The sequence below is a fragment of the Hemitrygon akajei genome, chromosome 2 (assembly GCF_048418815.1).
Source record: "Hemitrygon akajei chromosome 2, sHemAka1.3, whole genome shotgun sequence".
NCBI lineage: Eukaryota > Metazoa > Chordata > Chondrichthyes > Myliobatiformes > Dasyatidae > Hemitrygon > Hemitrygon akajei.
In genome coordinates, this window is record NC_133125.1 from 62025200 (window position 1) to 62046386 (window position 21187).

A 21187-nucleotide genomic window follows, 5' to 3' on the forward strand; every position below is an offset into this window, starting at 1 on the left:
ATCCATACTGCAATTTTTTTGATAGAAGGCAGTTGAGGAAGACTTGTACAGTGGCCTTCTCTGAAGCAGAGAACAGGGAGACCTCTCTGTAGTTATTGCAATTGCTTCAACAATGTGCTAGCTCCTCTAGAGTAGAATGAAATATCAATCAAGAACTTGTTTTTTATTTCAACAGTCATTTTTTAATCTTGGTCCTTTAGCTCAATTGAATTAATTTTAAATGAAGCAACCCAAGTTAATGTGATATATCTTTACTAATTTAATCCTTTGAGTAACACTCATTCTTAGCTATCTGTATTTTACTCCCACCAAAGCCTTTGAGGTGATGTCAAGAACTGAGTGCAGTGTAATTTAGAGTCCAAAAGTAATTTGGTAATTTGACCAGTAAACAACCCAGTTGTGGTAACTACAGAGGGGTCTCGCTGCTTCTTCCGTGGGAAAGGTCATTGCGCAGGACCTCCTCACCTGCCTCCTACTATAAAGATGCTCCCTTCATTGCAGTGAAGGAGTGGAGATTTGAGGCTTTGACTCGAGAGATTCTGGCAGTTTTGGCAGTTGGACTGTGCAATCAAGTCAATCAAGATTTGAATAGCTCAGCAGAAAGCTGTTGATTAGACAATCAAGATTTGAATAGCTCAGACTCAGCAGAAAGCAGCTGATTGGGCAATTGAGGTCAGGTGACCAAGCAGTTTGAAAAGCTCAAACAAATAAATAAAGGGTTACCTCAAGCGGAATGGCCTGTGGAAAGCGGCCAGTGAGTGAGTGGGCCAGTGAAGGAGTGGAGATTAGAGGCTTTGATGAGAAGAGGCTGAGGACGAGCTTCACTCCAAGTGAGGTAAGGCCGGGTAAGTTCCTTTCAAAGGAGAAAGTTTCAAAAGTTGAGGCAAGTGTTGGGTAGGTCATGGCAGCTGAGATCAACCCCGTGGTTTGTTCATCCTGCAGCATGTGGGAAATCAGGGATACTTCCAGTGTCCCTGACGACTATGTGTGCAGGAAGTGTGTCCAACAGCAGCTTCTGGCAGACCGCATTGAGCGTCTGGAGCTGCGATTGGATTCATACTGGAGCATCCGCGATGCTGAGAAAGTTGTGAATAGCACGTTCAGTGAGTTGGCCACACCGCAGGTAAAGGCTACACAGGCAGAAAGGGAAGGGGTGGCCACTAGACAGCGTAGCAGTAGGCAGGTAGTGCAGGAGTCCCCTGGGGTCATCTCCCTCCTAAACAGATATACTGTTTTGGATACTGTTGGGGGGAGATGTCTCATCGGGGGAAGGCAGCAGCAGCCGAGTTCATGGCACCATGGGTGGCTCTGCGGCACAGGAGGGAAAGAAAAGGAGTGGGAGAGCTATAGTGATAGGGGATTCGTTTGTAAGAGGAATAGATAGGTGTTTCTGCAGCCACAAACGAGACTCCAGGATGGTATGTTGCCTCCCTGGTGCAAGGGTCAAGGATGTCTCTGAGCGGCTGCAGGACATTCTGGAATGGGAAAGTGAACAGCCAGTGGTCATGGTGCATATAGGTACCAACGATATAGGAAAAAAATGGGATGAGGTCCTACAAGGTGAATTTAGGGAGTTGGGAGATAAACTAAAAAGTAGGACCACAAAGGTAATAATCTCTGGATTACTACCAGTGCCACGTGCTAGTCAGAGTAGAAATAGGAGGATATTTCAGATGAATATGTGGCTTGAAAAATAGTGCAAGGGGGAGGGATTCAAATTTCTGGGGCATTGGAACCAGTTCTGGGGGAGGTGGGACCGGTATAAACAGGACGGTCTGCACCTGGCCTGGACTGGAACCAATGTCCTAGGGGGAGCGTTTGCTACTGCTGTTCAGGAGGCTTTAAACTAATGTTTAAAGGGGGATGGGAACAAGTGCAGAGAGACAGAGGGGTGTAAAATGAGGGTAGAAGCAAAAGTAGTAAGGTGAAAAGTAAAAGTGGCAGGCAGGCAAATCCAGGGCAAAAAGCAAAAAGAGCCACTTTTCAACATAATTGTATAAGGGCTAAGAGTGTTGTAAAAACAAGCCTGAAGGCTTTGTGTGTCAATGCGAGGAGCATTCATAACAAGGTGGGTGAATTGAATGTGCAGATAGTTATTAATGAATATGATATAGTTGGGATCACAGAGACATAGCTCCAGGGTGACCAAGGATGGGAGCTCAACATCCAGGGATATTCAATATTCAGGAGGGATAGACAGGAAAGAAAAGGAGGTGGGGTAGCATTGTTGGTTAGAGAGGAGATTAATGTAATAGAAAGGAAGGACATTAGCCTGGAGGATGTGGAATCAATATGAGTAGAGCTGCATAACACTAAGGGGCAGAAAACGCTGGTGTGAGTTGTGTACAGGCCACCTAACAGTAGTAGTGAGGTTGGGGATGGCATTAAACAGGAAATTAGAAATGCATGCAATAAAGGAACAGTAGTTATAATGGGTGACTTCAATCTACATATAGATTGGGTGAACCAAATCGGTAAGGGTGCTGAGGAAGAGAATTTCTTGGAATGTATGCGGGATGGTTTTCTGAACCAACATGTTGAGGAAGCAACTAGAGAGCACGCCATTCTAGATTGGGTATTGAGCAATGAGGAAGGGTTAGTTAGCAATCTTGTCGTGCGAGGCCCCTTGGATAAGAGTGACCATAATATGGTGGAATTCTTCATTAAGATGGAGAGTGACATAGTTAATTCAGAAACAAAGGTTCTGAACTTAAAGAAGGGTAACTTTGAAGGTATGAGACGTGAATTAGCTAAGATAGACTGGCAAATGATACTTAAAGGGTTGACGGTGGATATGCAATGGCAAGCATTTAAAAATTGCATGGATGAACTACAACAATTGTTCATCCCAGTTTGGCAAAGGAATAAACCAGGGAAGGTAGTGCACCCTTGGCTGACAAGGGAAATTAGGGATAGTATCAAGTCCAAAGAAGAAACATATAAATTAGCAAAAAAAAAAAGCGGCACACCTGAGGACTGGGAGAAATTCAGAGACCAGCAGAGGAGGACAAAGGGCTTAATTAGGAAAGGGAAAAAAGATTATGAGAGAAAGCTGGCAGGGAACATAAAAACTGACTGTAAAAGCTTTTATAGATACGTGAAAAGAAAAAGATTGGTCCTTTACAGTCAGAAACAGGTGAATTGATCATAAGGAACAAAGACATGGCAGACCAATTGAATAACTACTTTGGTTCTGTCTTCACTAAGGAGGACATAAATAATCTTCTGGAAATAGTAAGGGACCGAGGGTCTAGTGAGATGGAGGAACTGAGGGAAATACATGTTAGTAGGGAAGTGGTGTTAGGTAAATTGAAGGGATTAAAGGCAGATAAATCCCCAGGGCCAGATGGTCTGCATCCCAGAGTGCTTAAGGAAATAGCCCAAGAAGTAGTGGATGCATTAGTGATAATTTTTCAAAACTCCTTAGATTCTGGATTAGTTCCTGAGGATTGGAGGGTGGCTAATGTAACCCCACTTTTTAAAAAAGGAGGGAGAGAGAAACCGGGGAACTATAGACCGGTTAGCCTGGCATCGGTGGTGGGGAAAATGCTAGAGTCGGTTATCAAAGATGAGATAACAGCACATTTGGAAAGAGGTGAAATCATCGGACAAAGTCAGCATGGATTTGTGAAAGGAAAATCATGTCTGACGGATCTTTTAGAGTTTTTTGAAGATGTAACTAGTAGAGTGGATGGGGAGAGCCAGTGGATGTGGTATATTTAGATTTTCAAAAGGCTTTTGACAAGGTCCCACACAGGAGATTAGTGTGCAAACTTAAAGCACATGGTATTGGGGGTATGGTATTGATGTGGATAGAGAATTGGTTGGTAGACAGGAAGCAAAGAGTGGGAGTAAACGGGACCTTTTCAGAATGGCAGGCAGTGACTAGTGGGGTACCGCAAGGCTCAGTGCTGGGACCCCAGTTGTTTACAATATAAATGATTTAGACGAGGGAATTAAATGCAGCATCTCCAAGTTTGCAGATGACACGAAGCTGGGCGGCGGTGTTAGCTGTGAGGACGATGCTAAGAGGATGCAGGGGACTTGGATAGGTTAGGTGAGTGGGCAAATTCATGGCAGATGCAATTTAATGTGGATAAATGTGAGGTTATCCACTTTGGTTGCAAGAACAGGAAAACAGATTATCTGAACAGTGGCTGATTAGGAAAAGGGGAGATGCAACGAGACCTTGGTGTCATTGAAGGTGGGCATGCAGGTACAGCAGGCGGTGAAAAAGGCAAATGGTATGTTGGCATTCATAGCAAAAGGATTTGAGTACAGGAGCAGGGAGGTTCTACTGCAGTCGTACAAGGCCTTGGTGAGACCGCACCTAGAATATTGTGTGCAGTTTTGGTCCCCTAATCTGAGGAAAGACATTCTTGCCATAGAGGGAGTACAGAGAAGGTTCACCAGATTGATTCCTTGGATGGCAGGACTTTCATATGAAGAAAGACTGGATCGACTAGGCTTATACTCACTGGAATTTAGAAGATTGAGGGGGGATCTTATTGAAACGTATAAAATTCTAAAGGGATTGGACAGGCCAGATGCAGGAAGATTGTTTCCAATGTTGGGGAAGTCCAGAACGAGGGGTCACAGTTTAAGGATAAAGGGGAAGCCTTTTAGGACCGAGATGAGGAAAAACTTCTTCACACAGAGAGTGGTGAATCTGTGGAATTCTCTGCCACAGGAAACAGTTGAGGCCGGTTCATTGGCTATATTTAAGACGAAGTTAGATATGGCCCTTGTGGCTAAAGGGATCAGGGGGTATGGAGAGAAAGCAGGTACAGGGTTCTGAGTTGGATGATCAGCCATGATCATACTGAATGGCGGTGCTGGCTCGAAGGGCCAAATAGCCTACTCCACTTATTTTCTATGTTTCTATGTTTGCACTCAAGGCATGACTTCTACTCCTTTGTAATCTATTTCCCTTGAGTTAAAGGCTAGCATCCTCATGCCCTTTTGATTACTTGTGAGCTGAATGCGCAGGCACAAATCCTTTTGCTCCCTCGTAGTTCTTATTTTATCACCTGTAAGGAAACAAGGTTTTTCAGTAGGGTATGCAGAGACTTGCATTGTAATTTTAAATAGTTCTGTTAAAATAGTGAACAATTTCCTTTGAAACCTGTTGACCTTAAACTGATCAGTGAAAGCTAAATCTTGAAGTACAGATATTCTCCAGTGTTCATCTTTGTACACAGACAGATATTCTAATCTGCAGTGTATACTTACAGCTTTCCCACCACAAGTTAATGAGGAAGAATCCAGCGTGCCACTAGATTTCACTAAGATCTATTTTCATTGTTTATTGACTTTATAGTTTAAGCAGCTATATGTATTTAAATATGTTTTTGGTTATATTTAACAACTATGTAAATGAACTGTCATTTTGCACATAGGCTTTCCTATTATCAAAGAATAGTGGATATTGTGCCAGAGAACTTTGCTGCCTTGTTGCCAGCAAATCCATTATCTGTTTACAAGTATGGTGATGAGAGCAACAGTAAGTAATGAGCTTTTATTTGGATTAGTAGATAGTAACTTTTATTGTATGAACTAGGAATATAGTTCATGATTTCACTAATTCTTGTGTCATACAGAAATATTAGAAATTGAATCTTAGCCATTCACCTTTTACTACTTGTATAAAAAAAAAAGCATAATTCTAACTATTATTAAAGTTGTTTGATGATGGTGTCTAGAAAACAAGTTTGAAGGGGATAGGCTGATCTGGAGGCTTTGTTATATTGGCATTTTTATTTAGCAAGTTGTGAAATTTTGTCTTAACTGCAATTCAAATTGAAACTGAATTTTGATGTAGGAGGAGTTGAAAATCGACACAAAGGGCAAAGTTAATGTTGTGTACTGGTTTCAACCTGCATGATCTGTCAATTTTACTTGTACATTGTAGCACTTCCTTAAAACCAGGTTGAAATATCACAACTTTATGGTGTGTTTAATTCTTGCTGGCACTTGTGTTCTTACATGCAACATGTATTTTGGAAGTGCATTCCTTAACCCTCTTGGTACACACTTATTCTAATTCATATGTACATCTGTGGCATCTCACTCATGTCATGCATGTACATTTCAATATGCCTTCCATTTGAATGTCAATGAGTTAAAATTACTGTGTACTATAAGCAAGGTAATGTTGCTGAAAGGATAAATACTGTTAGTTGTAACAGATTCATGAAGTAGCCAGTTGAAATTTCAAAATGTGATGAATTTTTAGGCCATTCAGATTATTTTTCATTACTGTTTTAGGTTCTCTGCCTGGCTATGCTGTGGCTGTCAGTTTATGCAATGCTATTAAAAGCAAAGCAAATAATGATGAGATTCTGAGCATACTAAAAGATCTCCCAAATCCTAATCAAGAGGATGATGATGATGGTAAGGAATCGTCTTAATTTTGATGTAGAATCTATTCGAGGCCACTTTCAAAGTCATAATTGTATCCACCTGAAAAACAGATGTTTTAAGTGCTGTCTAATCTGATTTGAGTTCTTTCATGAAATTTTGGAGGAGGAGGAAATGTATTAACTGTACAAGGGAGCAGTCAACAAACATTTGATAAATTAGATAGATAGATAGATACTTTATTCATCCCCATGGGGAAATTCAACATTTTTTCCAATGTCCCATACACTTGTTGTAGCAAAACTAATTACATACAATACTTAACTCAGTAAAAATATGATATGCATCTAAATCACTCTCTCAAAAAGCATTAATAATAGCTTTTAAAAAGTTCTTAAGTAGTTTACTTAATACATTAAATACTATCAACCCCGGCACTTTAACATATCTTACTCCTGGCGGTTGAATTGTAAAGCCTAATTGCATTGGGGAGTATTGACCTCTTCATCCTGTCTGAGGAGCATTGCATCGATAGCAACCTGTCGCTGAAACTGCTTCTCTGTCTCTGGATGGTGCTATGTAGAGGATGTTCAGGGTTTTCCATAATTGACCGTAGCCTACTCAACGCCCTTCGCTCAGCTACCGATGTTATACTCTCCAGTACTTTGCCCACGACAGAGCCCGCCTTCCTTACCAGCTTATTAAGACGTGAGGCGTCCCTCTTCTTAATGCTGCCTCCCCAACACGCCACCACAAAGAAGAGGGCGCTCTTCACAACTGACCTATAGAACATCTTCAGCATCTCACTACAGACATTGAATGACGCCAACCTTCTAAGGAAGTACAGTCGACTCTGTGCCTTCCTGCACAAGGCATCTGTGTTGGCAGTCCAGTCTAGCTTCTCGTCTAACTGTACTCCCAGATACTTGTAGGTCTTAACCTGCTCCACACATTCTCCATTAATGATCACTTATTGCAAATGTTTGCCGTGGCTTGAGAATCTGGAACTAAGGGCCACAACAATCTCAAAATAAAGAATCAGCCAATCTAGGTGGCGATGAGAAGCAATTTCTTCACCCAGAAGGCAGGGGATATTTGGAATTCTCTGCTTAAAAGAGCTCTGGAGACTCTTGCTGAGCGTATTTAAGGTAGAGGTGGGTATATATTTGGATAGTAAGAAAACTGAGGATGTAGAATTAGTGCTGGAAGATGGAGCTAAAATAAAAGATTATCTTTGATCTTACTGAAAGTTGGTGGCATCAGATGAATTACTTATTTCCACTTTTTCTTGTTCTTGTAAGAGAACATAAATGCACAAAACAAAGAAAATGCAGCATTAGAGTGACACAAGTTAAATGTGAAAATAGGAAAGAAGCATACAGAAGTAGTAAAGGCTATTTACTTACTAGCGAGAAATATAAGATTATAAAACATAGGAGCAGGAGCGGGCCATTCAGCCCATTGAGTCTGCTCCACCACTTGATCATGGCTGATCTATTTCCCTTTCAACTTGATCCTCCTGCCTTCTCCCCGTAATTTCATCCCTGATATATCAACCCCCCTGCTTAAATACATCTAATGACCTGGCCTCCACAGCTGTATGTGGCAACAAATTTCACAGATTCCCCACCCTCTGGTTAAAAAAATTCCTCCTAATCTCTATTCTAAATGGACATCCCTGAATTTTCAGGTTCTGCCCTCTAGTCCTTGACTCCATCTCCCACCCCCATTGGAAGCATCCTCTCTACATCAACTTTATCAAGGCTTTGCAACATTCGATAGGATTCAATGAAATCTCCCCCTCGTTCCAGTAAATACAGGCCCAGACCCATTAAAGACTCATGATACCCCTTTCATTCCCAGAATGATTTTCATGAACCTGCTTTGAACATTCACTCCTTAGATAAGGGGCCCAAAACTGCTCACAATAAACCCAAGTGAGGCCTCTCCTGTGCCTTATAAAGCCTCAGCATTATATCCTTATTTTTATATTCTAGCCATCTCAAAATAAATGCTAACATTGCATTTATCTCTCTCACCACCAACCTGATCTGCAAACTAAGCTTTAGGGAATCCTGTGCGTGGACTTCCAAGTCCCTTTGCACCTCAGACTTCTGCATTTTTTCCCTGTTTAGAAAATAGTCTATGCTTTCATCCCTTCTACCAATGTGCATCGCCTTGCACTTCCCAATACTGTGTTCCATCTGTCACTTCTTTGCCCATTCTCCTAAATGGTCTTAAGTTCTTCTGCAGCCTCTCTGTTTCCTCAACACCACCTACCCCTCCACCTATCTTCATGACTTGGTCACTAAGATATTAATTCTGTCATCCATATAATTGACATATAATCTAAAACAGGCGGTCCCAACATTGACACTACTAGTCACCAGCAGCCAATCAGAAAAGGCTCCCTTTATTCCCACTCTTTGCCTCCTGCTAATCAGCCAGTGCTCTATCCATGCTAGTATCTTTCCTGTAATAGCATGGACTCTTATCTTGATAAGCAGCTTCCTGTGTGGCACCTTTCAGAGGCCTTCTGAAAAACCAAGTACACACCATCCACTGGTCCACATCCATCCTTTGGTCATCCTGTTTGTTATTTTCTCAAAGAATTCCAAAAGATTTGTTAAGCAAGATTTTCCCTGTTCAAGCAACAATTCTAGCAAAGCTGCCCACAAAGATATTAGTCTTCCTTGCGTTCAACGTAACCGTCCCATTTGTACAGGTCATATCTTCTCCAGAAGGGATCCCAATGATCCAGAAATCTGAAACCCTGCCTCCTGCATCAGTTCCTCAGCCACACGTATTTCTGCCACATTATCCTATTCTTACTCTCACCAGTGCGTGGCACAGGCAGCAATCCAGCGATTACTACCCTGGAAGTCCTGCTTTTCATCTTTCTACCTAGCTCCCTAAAATTTGTCTTCTGGACCTTCTCCCTTTTCCTACCTAAGCCATTGGTGCCCGTATATGCCAAGACTTCTGGCTGCTCACCCTCCCCCTTTAGAATGGCATAGACCCGATTCGAGGGTGGACGAATTCTAATTTTAAAAAAAAATCATATTGAGAGGTTGTTGGGTAAGGTTCTTCACTGCTCCTGTTCCAAGATTTGAAAGGATTTGCCTCTTCTTAATATTCAGAGAATTAGCATTAAAGCTGAACAATTTTGCTAATTGCGTTCATCAATAAATGTCATGGAATGTACTATTCGGCTATTCATTAGGCCCTAACAATGAGAGCCGATTAGTCAATACAAGTCACTAATCTGTGATTAGTGATTGTGATATAAGATACTAAGGTAGGTGGCGTTGTGGATAATGAAGTCGTTTTTCAAAGTCTGCAGAGAGATTTAGGCCAGTTAGAAGAGTGGGCTGAACAATGGCAGATGGAGTTTAATGCTGATAAGTGTGAGGTGCTACATTTTGGTAGGAATAATCCAAATAGGACATACATGGTAAATGGTAGGGCATTGAAGAATGCAGTAGAACAGAGTGATCTAGGAATAATGGTGCATAGTTCCCTGAAGGTGGAATCTTATGTGGATAGGGTGGTGAAGAAAGCTTTTGGTATGTTGGCCTTTATAAATCAGAGCATTGAGTATAGGAGTTGGGATGTAATGTTAAAATTGTACAAGGCATTGGTAAGGCCGAATTTGGAGTATTGTGTACAGTTCTGGTCACCGAATTATAGGAAAGATGTCAACAAAATAGAGAGAGCACAAAGAAGATTTACTAGCATGTTACCTGGGTTTCAGCACCTAAGTTACAGGGAAAGGTTGAACAAGTTAGGTCTTTATTCTTTGGAGTGTAGAAGGTTGAGGGGGGACTTGATAGAGGTATTTAAAATTAAGAGAGGGATAGATAGAGTTGACGTGGATAGGCTTTTTCCATTGAGAGTAGGGGAGATTCAAACAAGACATAATTTGAGAGGGGGCAAAAGTTTAAGGGTAACACGAGGGGCAATTTCTTTATTCAGAGAGTGGTAGCTGTGTGGAACGAGAGTGTGGAACGTGCGGGTCAGTGGGACTAGGTGAGAGTAAGCGTTCAGCACGGACCAGAAGGGCCGAGATGGCCTGTTTCTGTGCTGTAATTGTTATATGGTTTATAAGAAGGGAATTGGGTAAATACCTGAAAAGGAATGCCTACTGAAGGATATAGGGGAAAAAATAATGGTAGGTGGAATGTGCAGCCAGGTTATCAGTCAAATGATTATCTCTAATGCTGTACATTCTGTAAGCTAGAGTGGGATTTGTTGAGGTTATATTTATATTAGAGTCACTGTGAATCTTGATTTTGTTACCTGTTTTGGAACAACATGTTTGTTTTTAATGTATTTAGTTCATGTTTATTTTCCCCTTAAAATGCAATTATACAGTTATGAGTCCTTCCATGAATATCAGAAATCATTTATTCTCTCACCTTTAACGGGAAAGAATTTTACTATGATCAAACAACTGACTTATTTCAGATTCACTCTTTCAGATGAAGGTTTCAGCTTTAATCCTCTGAAGATTGAAGTTTTTGTACAGACCTTGCTTTACCTGGCATCCAAGTCCTTTAGCCATTCCTTCAGTGCTTTAGCAAAGTAAGTGCATCTCTTTTATATTAATGAAGATTGGAACCGTATGATAACATATTGATGGTTTGTTCATTGGTAAGGGATTAACTCAGCAAATATATAGATTCCACATATTAGGTGTACTTATGAATAAAATTTAGATTTTCTGGTTACTGAACTTAATTAACCAATGCAACTAAAATATTGTTTGTACTGTTACTTCTCCGAAAGGGAAATATCTTGGAAAATATCTGTAAAGCAAAAAAATTCTATATTGAAATGACAGGGTAACTTAACATACTGCCCTTAAATGTGGAGAGTACTGCACTATTTTTTTGTAGGGGATAGTTTTCTTAATCAAGACATGTATCCTGAAAAAAATGCTGTTAAGCAAAATTTGTAAATTGAAAGTTTGTTAATTGAGAAATGGATACACAGTTCAGTAAATATGGTAACATATCATAAATTGAACAGTTGAAGCATTAGCACATTCAAGAAAGCAGAAGTAGTAGGTCACTTTGCCTCTCATGCTTGCCCGGCCTTTCAAAGTGATCATGGCTGATCTGTTGCATAGTTCAATTATCTCTGCTAGTTCTCTACAACTCTCAATTCCTCAATATTTATTTCAAAGATCTATTTATCTGTTTAAATATCTCCTGTGATCTAGCCTCTCCATAGAGAATTCCAAAGGTTCACCACTTTCTGCGAGAGATAATCCTTGTATCTTTTAAATGACCCCCAGCCCCATCTTATAAACATGCTCTGTTGTTTGAGACTCTTCTCCTAGTGGGAATAGCTTAGCATCTACCCATTTATGATCTTAAGCACATTCTGTTTCAAACTACCGTACTTGTTCACCAGTTTTGGACACCTTCCTCTTGCACATGAATGTGGGCGGATATATTGGCACTCTTTCCTGCAGGTAAATGGAAAAGCACAGGAGCAAATGTAATGCCACAATTTGAAGGAAGGAATGAGTCCGAAAGCAGGAAGCAATACACCAAATAGACTGAAATCTGTTATTAAGGCTACAGCAGAATTCTTAAAAATATTATCAACTAATTGGCAGAATCAGTGTGAGAGAAATTACTTTAAATGTGCGAGAATTGTTTGAAGATGTGAAGAAACAGGTTACTGTGCGAACCAGCAAAGATGATGTGTTTGGATTTCCAGCAGGCATTCAATAAAATTAGCACTAAAATGGATTGCAGAAAATAAAAGTGCATGGGGTTGGGGCAGTATTCTTTCAAGAGCTGAACAGGTTTCCCTGAATGAGGTTCTGCAACTGCTTGCATGCACCCCACCTTAGATATTTTCCTTTTCTTTCAGTGAACTGATTGATTTCTACTCATCGCATGTTGGGAATTGACTGAGAGAAAAGTAACAGGTTAAATTGGTCACTTGCAGAGATGCAGTCACTTACACGTTGGGGCTGCAGAGCAGGGGCATCAGTTACTTTCAGTCTATTATGAAGGAGCTGCCAAAGAAATTAGTGGATTACAAAGCTGTGTCACAAAGACTCTGCAAAGGCTGTAGATAGTTTAATTCATTGGGCAAGAAGCTGGTGATGGCTTAAAATACAGGAAAATAGAGGGTATTTAATTAGGAGAGAAGAATGATAAAGCAAATGATTATTTAAATGGAGTAAGACTATAGAATGTTGCAGTACAAAGCGATGTGGTGGCCCTAAAAACACAGAGGGTAACGTAAGTAAATGTAATTAGATAGTCAAAGGATGAAGAGGCTTTGTGTAACCCAGGTTAATTAAACCCAAAGGTGTAACATTAGAAAGCTGCACCTGTGGAGGAACAAAAATGATGTTTATCCATTTTTCTTTTGAAAAAAGAACTTGGGGGGAGAAAAAAGCGATGTGAGAATGAAGTGTGGCTGATGCAGGTGCAGGCAAGTGAGGAAAAACGCAGCAAACTATTAAAAACTAAAGATATAAACTGTTAAAAGTGGAATTAGTAGTTACTTGAAAACCTCTGAGTGAAACCCCTAGAGAGGAGACAATATTGATTAAAAAATAATAATTTATTGAAGCTATAGCTATAACAAGCAGCAGCTATAACGAGACAATATCAGCAGAGACAAGTTCCAAGATCTCCACCATGTAACTGGGAATTTTGGTTTCATCAGACCATAGAACCTTCTTCCAGCTGACCTCAGAGTCTCCTCAGAGACCTCAGAGGCAAACTCTAGCTGAAATTTCATGTGAGTTGTTTTTAACAGCCGCTTTCTATTTGCCATTCTCCCATAAAGCTGTGATCGATGAAGCACCCGGGCAACAGTTGGCCTCCCTCACTAGTTCCCATCTTGCATGATCACTCAATTTTTAAGAACAGTCTGCTCTAGACAGATGTACAGTTGTGCCATATTCTTTCCATTTCTTGATGATTGACTTAATTGTACTCCAAGGGATAGTCATGACCTCAGCCCCCTCCTTCAAGAGAATCGCAAGATCGTTATTAATTCGGGTCTTGGACCCAGGAAATGAGAGACAATGCCCCGGAGTTGACCATTGTTCTTAGAGGCACCTGTGTGAATTGCAACTCTATAGTACGTGCCAGATATCAGGGACATGGACACCCTCGGACAATGTGGTGTGGGGATGGCCTCACCCTACCTTGATTGACATTTACAAATCTGCCAACCATGATAAAAAGGAGACTGCTGGAGGCGGTACTCCAGCGACGCACTAGATGGACACCATCGCTCATTCCTCTCGTAATAACGGGAAGCTGCTCGGAAGCCACGTGTGATTCGGATCCCCTAGCTAGGGAATCGAGTGGCTAATAACCCCGAAAAGGAGTTCGGACTGACAACGAGGAACTCCCGTTCTCGATCTCACGCTTTGAGTCCAGAAGGCTGGCAAGTTTATTTTCTCTCTCCAACCCGTGAACACGCAGCGGTCCCTCAAGCGGCAAAAAGCCTCCATGAACTGGCGAGACTTTTATATTTCAATTGGACAAATCGTTTAACCCCTAGACAATGATAGAGCTCATTTTTTGATTGATTATTACTACACCTATGCTTTAGATTGAGTTTTGACGATGTATATGATCTGAATGTTTTGTATTAACCATACGTTTGTGCCCCTTTATAAATAAAACGTTTGAAAATAGTAGCACCAGGCTCAGCGGACCCATCTATCTTTGCTGGTAAATTACCCGGTTACTGGGGAACGTAACATCAGTGACTTAGAAATTTTCTTGTATCTATCTCCTGACTTGTGCTTTTCAATAACCTTTTCGCGGATTTGCCTGGAGTGTTCTTTAGTCTTCATGTGTAGTTTTTGCCAGGCAACTGACTCACCAGCAGTTGGACCTTCCAGATACAGGTGTAGATGTATTTTTACTAGTCAGTTAAAACACCTTAACTGCATGCATACAGGTCTTAAAAAACAGATTTACATTTAACTAATTCTGTGACTTCTAAAACCAGTTGGCTGCACCAATGATGTTTTGGTATGTCTTTGTAGAGATCTGTTGTCACTTAGATACGAAAGAGTCTTTTTTCTGTTGATCAGTCTCAAAAAACCCCAAATTAAATCCACTGTAATTTAGTGTTGTAAAACAATAAAACAGGAAATTACCAGGGGGGTGGGGGGGCGAATAGTTTTTACAGAAACTGTGTATATTTAGCCTGAGATAAAGGGAGTGTTTTCGGGCTTCCCATCTTTAAATCTGCATTTTGGTGACACATCCTCTGTATTTGCTTGCATGTTTTCACAAAGTGATATTCTTTTTGTAGATTTCATGAGATTTTTAAGACTCTGGCTGAAGGTGATGAGGGCAAGTTGCACGTACTTAGAGTCATGTATGACGTGTGGAAGTGCCATCCTCAGGTAATGATTGTCCCACCCCCTTCGCCGAACCTCTTGACTTCAAACAAAATAAAATGTAGATTTCAGTCCCAGTTTAAAGGGAAAATATGTCTTGTATCAGTTTTATCAACGGTGTCCTTTTTAAATGTGACTTTTTCGACGCATTTTCTCTGCCTGAAATATTTTCTAGTATTTAAATGTAGGTTCATAATGGAAAGGGAAATATGATATAGTGTTGAATTGTGACCTTGTAAGATATCTTGTCTGATCCATACTCTCATTACAACTGTACTTCAGTTTACAAAAGGAAATTGAAATGCTGTAAATTGAAGAGAATAGATGAAGCTCTTTATGGGACATGTGGTACAATAGAGTCCCGTGCACAGAGTACTGTACTATTCATTCAACAAAAAGTATTTTTGTTATTCAAAGATGTATACGCAATGACTCAGCTAAATTCAAAACTTGATCACTTTTGGAATCCTAGTTGTAGAGCACAAACATGGACCCTTCAGCCCAACTTGTCCATGTACGTTGTGATGCCTTTCTTGCCAATTCCATTTGTCTGCATTCATCCCTTATCACTTTACCCCTTTCCTATCCAAGTAGCTGTCCAAATATCTCTACCACCTGCTCTGGCAGCTCGTTACATATAACCTCCACCTTCTGTGTGGAAAAACTTGTCCCTCACATTTTTAAACTTCTCCCTACTCATCTTAAAATTGTGCCCTGTAGTCTTAGCCTCCCCTCCTTAGGAAAAATACTGATTATCAACCTTATCCATGCCCCTCATCATTTTATAAATATTATATGGTCATCCCTCAGCTTCTTAATTTCCAGCAGAGTAAAACCAACCTGTCTAATCTGTTATTAGTAAAACGGTCCATCCAGCGAAGAACCTTGTGAATCTCGTCTGCACTCTTTCAAATGCTACCCCATCCTGTAGTGTAACAATGAGAATTGTACACAATGTGCAGCCTGACCGGTGTTTTGAATAACTACAATATTACAGGCAACTCTTGTGTTCAGTTCCTTGACCTACGAAGGCAAAAATTCCAAAATCAGTCTTTACTACCCTGTCCATCTGTCACTGCTTTCTGGGAGCTGTCAATATGCACCCCCGAGGTCTCTGTACCATAGCACTTTTGAAGTGTCTTCCAATTTATGTGTACTGTTAATTGATCTCCCAAGATGGTATTAGAAACATAGAAAACATACAGCACAATACAGGCCCTTCAGCCCACAGGCTGTGCCGAACATGTTCCGACCTTAGAACTACCTAGGCTTTACCCATAGCCCCCTATTTTCCTAAGCTCCATGTAGCCATCCAGGAGTCTTTTAAAAGACCCTATCATTTCTGCCTCCACCACCGCCGCCAGCAGCCCATTCAATGTACTCGCCACTCTCAGCATTAAAAAAACTTAGTGCTGATATCTCCTCTGTACCTACTTCCAAGCACCTAAAAACTATGCCTTCTTGTGCTAGCCATTTCAGCCCTGGGAAAAAGCCTCTGACTATCCACACAATCAGTGCCTCTCATCATCTTATACACCTCTATGAGGTCACTTCTCATCCTCCGTCACTCCACGGAGAAAAGGTCGAGTTCACTCAACCTATTCTCATAAGGCATGCTCCCCAATTCAGGCAACATCCTTGTAAATCTCCTCTGCACCCTTTCTATGGTTTCCACATCCTTCCTGTAGTGAGGCGACCAGAACTGAGCACAGTACTCCAAGAGGGGTCTGACCAGGGTCCTATATAGCTGCAACGTTACCTCTCGGCTCCTAAATTCAATTTCACGATTGATGAAGGCCAATACACCATACGCCTTCTTAACCACAGAGTTAACCTGCACAGCTGCTTTGAGCGAACTATGGACTCGGACCCGAAGATCCCTCTGATCCTCCACACTGCCAAGAGTCTTACCATTAATACTATAATCTGCCATCATATTTTACCTACCAAAATGAACCACTTCACACTTACCTGGGGTGAACTCCGTCTGCCACTTTTCAGCCCAGTTTTGCATCCTATCAATGTCCCACTGTAACCTCTGACAGCCCTCCACACTATCCACAACACCCCCAACCTTTGTGTCATCAGCAAATTTACTAACCCATTCCTTCATTTTCTCATCTAGGTCATTTAGAAAACTCACAAAGAGTAGGGGTCCCAGAACAGATCCCTGAGGCACACCACTGGTCACCAGTCTCCATGCAGAATATGACCTGTCTACAACCACTCTGTCTTCTGTGGGCAAGCCAGTTCTGGATCCACAAAGCAATGTCCCCTCGGATCCCATGCCTCCTTACTTTCTCAATAAGTCTTGCATGGGGTACCTTTCAAATGGCTTGCTAAAATCCATATACGCTACATCTACTGCTCTTCCTTTGTCAATATGTTTAGTCATATCCTCAAAAAATTCAATCAGGCTTGTGAAGCATGACCTGCGCTTGACAAAGCCATGCTGTCTATTCCTAATCATATTATACCTCTCCAAATGTTCATAAATCCTGCTTCTCAGGATCTTATTCATCAACTTACCAACCACTGAAGTAAGACTCACTGGCCTATAATTTCCTGGACTATCCCTACTCCATTTCTTAAATAAGGGAACAACATCCGCAACCCTCCAATCCTCCAGAACCTCTTTCCTTCTTGACTAGATTTACAACAGCCTCTGTGCACCACGGATCTTGTACCCTACCATCCTTTCCATGCCTTATTGGAACGCACCTACTTGGAACCCCATGCAAATATCCCCAGAATATTTGCCACATTTCTTCGGTGCGTTTCCCTGAGAGCATCTGTTTCCAATTTATGCTTCCAAGTTCCTGCCTGATAGCCTCATATTTCCCCTTATTCCAATTAAATATTTCCCTAACTTGTCTGTTTCTATTCCCCTCTAATGCTATAGTAAAGGAGATAGAATTGTGATCACTATCTCCAAAATGCTCTCCCACACACCTGATCAGGTTCATTTCCCAGTACCAGATCAAGTACAGCCTCTCCTCTTGTACGCTTATCTACATATTGTATCAGGAAACCTTCCTGAACACACCTAACCAACTCCACCCCATCTAAACCCCTCACTCTAGGGAGATGCCAATCAATATTTGGGAAGTTAAAATCTCCCACCACAACAACCCTGTTATTAATACTTCTTTCCAGAATCTGTCTCCCTATCTGCTTCTCGATGTTCCTGTTACTATTGGGTGGTTTTAAAAAAAAACCTCTCCATGACTTCCTCCTTTTCTGCAGCTGTGACACTATCTCTGATCAACAGTGCCATGCCACCACCTCTTTTGCCTCCCTCCCTGTCCTTTCTGAAACATCTAAAACACGGCACTTGAAATAGCCATTCCTGCCCCTGCACCATCCAAGTCTCTGTAATGGCCACAACATCATAGCTCCAAGTGCCGATCCACGCTCTAAGCTCATCTGCTTTATTCATGATACTCTTTGCATTAAAATAGACACATCTCAAACCATCAGACTGAGCGCATCCCTTCTCTATCACCTGCCTTTCCCCCCTTTTGCACTGTCTCCAGACTTTCTCTATTTGTGAGCCAACCTCCCTTTCCTCCGTCACTTCAGTTCGGTTCCCATCCCCCAGCAATTCTAGTTTAAACTCTCCCCAGTAGCCTTATCAAACCTTCCCGCCAGGATATTGGTCCCCCTGGGATTCAAGGGCAACCCGTCCTTTTTGTACAGGTCACACCTGCCCCAAAAGAGGTCCCAATGATACTGAAATCTGAATCCCTGTTTCCTGCTCCAATCCCTCAGCAACGCATTTATCCTCCACCTCATTCTATTCCTATATTCACTGTCATGTGGCACATGCAGTAATCCGGAGATTACTACTTTTGAGGTCATGCTTGGCTGAAATGAAATACATCTGCTACCACTCCATCTAATTTTACAACACAATGTCTCTCTTCACAATCTTTATCGCTATCACTGATTCTTATGTCATCAGCAAACTTGCTAATTACATTCTCATCCTCATCATTATATGGTCCTAGTGCCAATTCCTGCGGTATAGCGCCGGTTACAGACTTAGTCAGAAAGTCAACTCTCAACCACCACTCTTTGCCTTCAAGCTAATTTGGATCCAGTTTGTGAATAAACCTTCGATCCCATGTGCCCTAATGACTAGACCATCCTACAATGGAGGTCTTTGTCAAAAGCCTTGGTGAAGTCCAGCTACACAATGTCTGCCGCACTACCTTCACCAGTTTTCTTAGGTATCTTTTCAAATGAAACTTGGTCTGATTTGTGATACGGACCTCACCTTAACAAAAGCATGTTGGCTCCCAATCAGTCCTTTGATATAATTTCCCTGTTGCTGAGAGAAGGCTCATCATTTTCCTACTGTATTCATACTGCCCTTTTGAATGAAAAACATTAGCATCTCTGGAGCGCCAACAATCTCCTTTTTTGCTTTTAGTCACATTTTGGGATAGACCATAAGATATAGGAGCAGAATTAGGCCATTTGGCCCATCGAGTCTACTCCACCATTTTATCAAGATTGATGCATTTTCCCTCTCAGCCCCAAACTCCTGCCTTCTCCCCATATCCCTTTGTGTCTGACTAGTCAAGAGTCTGTCAGACCACGTATTTATGAGTAATTAATGCAGAAAACCAGGTATTTGTGAAGGATTCACAAACATTTTCTTGGCAACTGTATATTTTCTTCTGATTTTTGATGAACGCTTCAGTTTTCTGACTCTGTCTGCTTGTCCACTGGACTTGCCTATTCTATTCTGACTAGTTTAAACCTACTTGAGAGCACTGGCAAACCTCCTTGCAAGGATCTTGATTCCCTTCCAGTTTAGATGACCTGTCATTCTTGTACAGCCCTGCCAAAGAAGAGATCCAAATGACTGAAGTATCTGAAGCCCTCCTCTCCCCTGAGTCAGTTCCTTAGATAGACGTTCATCTGCCCTATCTTCCTGTTCCTTTATTCATTATTTGTGGCACAGGGTGGAATCTAGAGTTTGCAATGCTGGGAATCCTGCTTTTCAAATTTCTGCCTAAATTCTCTTTGCCGGACCTCTTTCCTTGTCCGTGTCATTAGGACCAAATGGATTATGATTTTGGCTGTTTTGTCCTTTTCAAAAGATTTCGTTTTAAATTCTCTGAGTACTGAGGAAGGCTCTTGAGCCGAAACATCGAGTAGGCAATTTCCTTCCATAAATGCTTCCTGACCTGTTGAGTTCCTCCTGCGTTTTGAGTGTTGCTGCTGGTAGGAAAGATGTGTTGTGACTGACTAACGTGGAAACGGAATTGGGAGATACAAATTTTTTATTAAAAACAGGAGATCTTCTGGAGACAATCTTAATTCCTCACTCAGTGCCCAATACTGTATAAAGTGAAAGAGAACAATATATGTTTTACTGTAGTTTAAATGGCTATAAACACCCACTTAACTTTAACATTTTGAATATAGACTAGTACATTCATAAAATTACATATTTATGATAGGAGTACATCCAAACTTGAATATTTGAATATTCAGTACTGGTGTCTGCTCTAAAAATGTCTCAGTACAAACCCCAGACACCCAAAATTTACCTGTTTTGTTAGTGTTGAGGGATGGCTTCCTGAATATGCAACCAACTAGAATATAAAGTTAAAAGCTACCTGTCCTGAATTGTGCAATAACTAGCAGGGTTGCGCCTTTAATGCTACATTTGTACAGGAGATAGCCAGTTAATTCCTCTTTGATCTAATTTTTGATGTCCCCAAAGCATCAACTAAAGTTGCATTCATTTTTTTCCCGAAGCCTGGTTCTTATTTAATTTATACTATCCATAATTTCGTAACTCCAAAATAATCCCTAACAAAGTGCAAATAATGGAATAGTATATGTGTTTGTTCAATTCCTCAATTGAGTGCAAGGAATTAGCTCTGCAATGTAGTAAGACATTTAATTTAGTCTATTAGGCTTAATTTTTCCTGTTGTGTTGCAGATGATGGCCATGTTGGTTGATAAAATGATCCGAACACAGATTGTAGACTGTGCAGCAGTGGCAAACTGGATCTTCTCTTCAGAGATGTCACATGATTTCACCAGGTAATATTCTGGATATTAATCAGATAAAATTCTAGTACATTGTTCTTCTGTCAATGGAATTGTATGGGGATAAATTAACTCTGATATTTTAGGTTGTATGTCTGGGAGATTTTACACTCAACCATCCGAAAGATGAACAAACATGTACAAAAGGTACAGAAAGAACTTGAAGAAACTAAAGAGAAACTGGATAAACAGCACAAAAGGGTAAGCTATTTTTGTGTTAATTGAGCTAACGGATTAGAACAGCTTTGTGCTTGAGATCGCGTCTCATAAGTTTGTTCAGTTTGGTCACCCTACTTTAGGAAATATTAAGTTGGAAAGAGTGTAGAGGAGATTTACAAGGAAGTTGCTGAGACTCAG

The 21187-nt window shown here is 41.1% G+C and overlaps 1 protein-coding gene across 3 annotated transcripts in view; it reads left to right on the forward strand.

Moving 5' to 3' along the window:
* Positions 1 to 21187, forward strand: part of LOC140742100 (nuclear cap-binding protein subunit 1-like) — a 59404-nt gene that overhangs the window by 27105 nt on the left and 11112 nt on the right. For all 3 annotated transcript variants that reach the window (XM_073072921.1, XM_073072928.1, XM_073072931.1), the window contains 6 exons: positions 5400 to 5503; positions 6268 to 6393; positions 10842 to 10944; positions 14671 to 14764; positions 20721 to 20824; positions 20917 to 21031. In XM_073072921.1, the coding sequence (XP_072929022.1) occupies positions 5400 to 5503; positions 6268 to 6393; positions 10842 to 10944; positions 14671 to 14764; positions 20721 to 20824; positions 20917 to 21031 (646 nt within the window). The remainder of the gene's footprint in view (positions 1 to 5399; positions 5504 to 6267; positions 6394 to 10841; positions 10945 to 14670; positions 14765 to 20720; positions 20825 to 20916; positions 21032 to 21187) is intronic.